Consider the following 4,494-nt stretch of genomic DNA (forward strand, 5'->3'; position numbering starts at 1 on the left):
TAAAAAACATTAAGCTATTTTCAGTTAGTGTTTTTTAATTATTTATAAAAAATTATTTTAGAAGTAAGTTTTATATATCTTTATCAATACAAATAACAATTTATATTTTCTAAATGTCAAGTATCATGACAATAGCTTTGACGCATATCTTGTTTAAAGTCTTTCTTTCTTTTATTTTTTGCCATTTTTATTTTAGAATTTGTGATTTATAACGAAGCTGTTAACAAATTTCATACTATGCAATAATATATAGAAATGCACTTGGAAGTCTTTATTAATTTTATGGAGATTGAATTAAAAGGATTTTATGGTCATGAAGGAGATCATATTCTTCAGATTCTCATCAATGCTTTAGTAGCAGAGAGTTTTGGAAGGAAAGATTCGTTGAGATCAGCTGGGGAAATTTTTTATCAAGTGGAAAACTTGAACAAAAATGTATGAATTTGGTCATGAAGTTGGTGGATCAGGATTAAGTAAGCCACCAAAGGAAGAAGAATTGGTGGGCAAAGAGATTGATTTGATGGATAATAAGGTGTCTGAGCTGCCAGAGTCTCCAAATTGCCCTTCGTTGATTGTCTTGCGTTTGCAAAGGAACTATGATTTGGGAGCTCTTCCCCCCTTATTCTTCCAACGCATGCCCCTCCTCCAACTGCTGGATTTGTCCAATACTAGCATCAAATCTTTGCCAAAATCTCTTCCCAAATTGGTTGCACTGAAAAAGCTCTTCTTAAGAGGATGCAAACTCTTCATGAAACTATCACCTCAGGTTGGGAAACTCGACAATCTTGAGGAGCTTGATCTTGATGAAACTCAGATCATCAATCTGCCTGTTGACATTGGAAGACTAGTCAAGCTAAGACTCTTGAAGGTATCTTTTTATGGACATACAAACTTTAGCAAAAGGAAATTGCAATCAAACTTAGTACTTCACCCTGAGACAATTTCAAATCTCTCCCAATTGACTGAATTAAGCATCGACGTCGATCCATCAGACAAGCGCTGGGATGATTCTGTGGAAGCTGTTGTAAAGGGAGTATGCAACTCAAAAGGGTTGAGGAGTCTTAGCTTGTACCTGCCAAAAGTTCAACTTTTAGATTTTATTTCACTGATATATCCTTCGTTAACACGCTTTAGATTTATTCTTGGCTATGATAAAAGGAGAATCATCTCTCGCGTACCTCATGAAGCTGAAGCAGAATTCAGAAAATGGGACAGATGCTTGAAGTTTGTGAATGGTGAAAACATCCCAATTCAAATAAGACAAGTACTCAAGATTTCTACTTCTTTTTTCTTGGACCGGCATGCAAATGCAATGAATCTGTCTGAATTCGGGAATGAGAATTTGAAGATGCTAAAGTGTTGCTTGTTGGCAGAGTGTAATGAGATGGAAACCATTATTGATGGATCCGAACTTGACCCTGGTTCGGCAGAAAACGTGCTTGAATCACTGCAGTATTTGAGCCTTTATTACATGAAGAATTTACGGAGTATTTGGAAAGGACCTCTGCGTTATGGTTGTATGTCTAAGTTAAAGTTCCTAGCATTGCATACATGCCCCAAGCTGAGAAATATTTTCTCACATACTTTGCTTCAAAGTTTTGTCAGCTTGGAGGAGTTTATTCTCGAGGACTGTCCTAAGGTCGCCAGCCTAGTAAGCCATGAATCTGTCAAGCCGATTTCTGATACTTGTCTCCCAACTTTGAAAAGATTGTTTCTTCTTTACCTCCCTGAACTGGTCAGCATTTTTAATGGTCTATTCATCGCACCAAAGTTGGAGAGAATAGGCTTTTATAATTGCCCAAAGCTTAAATGCCTATCGAAAAGAGAATTGTCAAGCAAACAACTAAAAATGATCAAAGGAGAAAGTCAGTGGTGGGAAGATATAGAGTGGAATGAAACAGAGTGGGGAACTCGGCCAGATTATCTAATGCATATTTTTTCTCCTGTCAAAAATGAGGAAGATGTGATGACAGAATTGGCACAAGACAAAGATCTTTCTGAAGCCACGATTAAAAATGGAGGCCAAAAGTACACAGGTAATTTGTTTAGCTATCTTATAATCATTTCAATTTTCAACCACGACCATTTCTTAAATCTGTAGAGTCTAGACATTGAGCCTATTTAATTTCATTAATCATTGGTGTACATATACAAGACAAAGGATGTGTGATATTAACTTATCTCACTTACATATTTTTTCTAACATTATAACTTGGATTCATATGTTACATCAGAAAATCATTTTACGATTGTAGAAGATTTATTGACTTGATCTTCTCCTCTGGCTTGCTTTTGTTCTGTCAACTGATATGGTTGATTGCCTTATGTCCCCTATTAAAGATTGATGTCTAAGTTGCACATTACCTTATCTTTTGAGCATATACCCATTATATATGATGCCCAAAACTATCCCATTGAAGTTTCAAATTTAAAGGGAAGAAAAGAAATAGTAGAAAAATATTACCAAAATTTGTGTCTTACTCTTCTCTTTCATTTCACTCCTCCATATTTGGCTACCCTCCATTACTTTTATCATTATTGACAAGAAGGGAAGGTCTTTAACCTTGCGCCTTTGAAAATTGGCAGATGATGGAAAATTGCTTGACGTAGTAAGACAACATAAAGGCCCTTGGCCAGGTAATGTTTCCTTATGACACTTAATGAGTTTCTTCTTATTTGCTGTCTCAATAGTTTTTAGGCAGTTGTTGGCTGTTATTGTCAGATTGTATGATGGAGAAAACGATGACAGATAATGTGACAAAGCCAATTTCATCACCGTCACGGCGTATGCCCCCATCCATGTCTCCTCCTTACTTCATCCCTCCACAGTTCAATGTAAGTGTTTATGATTATGCAGAGCAACACAACATTAATTAGCTTTGTCCTCAACACTTTCTTTTTCAATTGCTCTACTTTAGCAATAGAGATATTCGTTTTTGTTTCTCATTGCGATTTTTTTGGGACTCATTGTCACATACAGGTTGAATATTTCATGTGTATGTATTTTGATCTTGTTAATTCGAGTCAAATCCTACCAGGGCATTAACATCCATTGGGTTTATTTAAATTTCAGCGACAACAAGCACTGAGTTTTCAAGATTCCGCGCAAAATGATTTTTCATCAGAAAAGAACCTCAGTAACGGTTCAAACACCATAGTCACTGCAGCAACCGATAAAAACATAATCAGCACTACAACGCCCGCCTCGAGCACTAGTACTCCACCTCCATCTCTCATTCCATCCCGCTATGAGAGCCAAAAGCGTAGAGATTGGAACACCTTTGGCCAATACCTAAAAAACCATAGGCCCCCACTCTCTCTTTCGCAGTGCAGCGCTGCCCATGTCCTTGAGTTTCTTCGGTACCTTGATCAATTTGGCAAAACCAAAGTCCACATCCAGACTTGCCCTTTCTTTGGCAACCCCCAGCCACCTGCTCCTTGCACGTGTCCTCTCCGACAAGCCTGGGGCTTCCTTGATGCAATCATTGGCCGGCTTTCCAACGCTTATGAGGAGCACGGAGGGAAGCCAGAAGGGAACCCTTTTAGAGCTAGAGATGTGAGGATTTACTTGAGGGAGGTCAGAGATTTACAGGCCAGAGCTAGAGGGCTTAACTATAAGAAGAGAAAGCTGCCTAAGCTGAAGGTAGCACCAACAACATTTGCTGATGCCACTACGAGTGAGTAAAATATTTCTTTGACCGACTGAACCAGATATTTATGAAGATCAATATAACCCTGTTATATATTTTCATCCTTAGTTTCGTTGTTACTTGTTGGAAATTAAGGATGGTGTTGTTTTCTTTCTTCGGCAGCAAATCAAGAAAGTTCATCACAAGGAAAAACACAGAAATACTATCAAAAAGAAGCCTGAAGGAAAAAAAAAAAAAACCAACCAATCTAAGCAAGATGACAAAGGCAGAAAACTGAAGCATAAGAAGTCCATATCATGGTATGTACGCAGCAAGTAAGCGCGATCCAACTGCAAATCTTTGAGCACTTGAAAAAGAGGCAAAAGGAACTCAAGCAGGCTGCAAAAGCGTCCAGACGCGTTCACCACGTTTGCGTACCAACTCAACTGCACCTTCTAATCTTTCAGCAAAACGTGGAACTTATCTACTTAAATGATGCTCCTTTTTTTTTTTTAATGTATTTTGCTTTATTTTGATTTTATGCTGGTGTGCTTTGACAAGTGGGTACCTTTAAGGGAGAGTATGAATGGCCGTCTGAAGCTTGAATTAGTTGAAACTAGAATATTACCCGTGTGCAACACACGATCTCTTTGCACCCCCTCTTTTTGCTTCAACATCTTTCCTCTTTCTCTCTATTTGCCCTTCACATGGTTAACTCTGACCCCTTTGCACCCCTCTCTTTCTCTTCCTTTGTTTCACCGGTTTTTCCCTTTCACTCTCTCTGTCCTCCACGTGGTTAATTCTGGAAGCCCCATTGGGGCTTTTTTTAAGTATGTTATAGATTGTAAAAAATAATCTTTTTTAT

General features: G+C 38.1%; 1 protein-coding gene across 2 annotated transcripts; it reads left to right on the forward strand.

Annotated features, from left to right (window-relative positions):
* The first annotated feature begins 301 nt into the window (after positions 1-301).
* On the forward strand, positions 302-4,282 carry LOC18586920 (uncharacterized). 2 transcript variants are annotated; one of them, XM_018128551.2, is made up of 5 exons: positions 302-2,036; positions 2,587-2,637; positions 2,723-2,835; positions 3,074-3,677; positions 3,813-4,282. In XM_018128551.2, exons 1-5 carry the CDS (start codon positions 434-436, stop codon positions 3,869-3,871), a joined length of 2,430 nt encoding a protein of 809 aa, XP_017984040.2. In that variant the 5' UTR covers positions 302-433; the 3' UTR covers positions 3,872-4,282. The 2 variants fall into 2 exon arrangements, with proteins under 2 accessions (XP_017984040.2, XP_017984041.2); XM_018128552.2 differs by having other exon boundaries at positions 2,750-2,835.
* Positions 4,283-4,494: the final 212 nt, after the last annotated feature.

The sequence above is a fragment of the Theobroma cacao genome, chromosome 10 (genome assembly GCF_053813885.1).
Source record: "Theobroma cacao isolate CCN51 chromosome 10, ASM5381388v1, whole genome shotgun sequence".
Taxonomy (NCBI): Eukaryota; Viridiplantae; Streptophyta; class Magnoliopsida; order Malvales; family Malvaceae; genus Theobroma; species Theobroma cacao.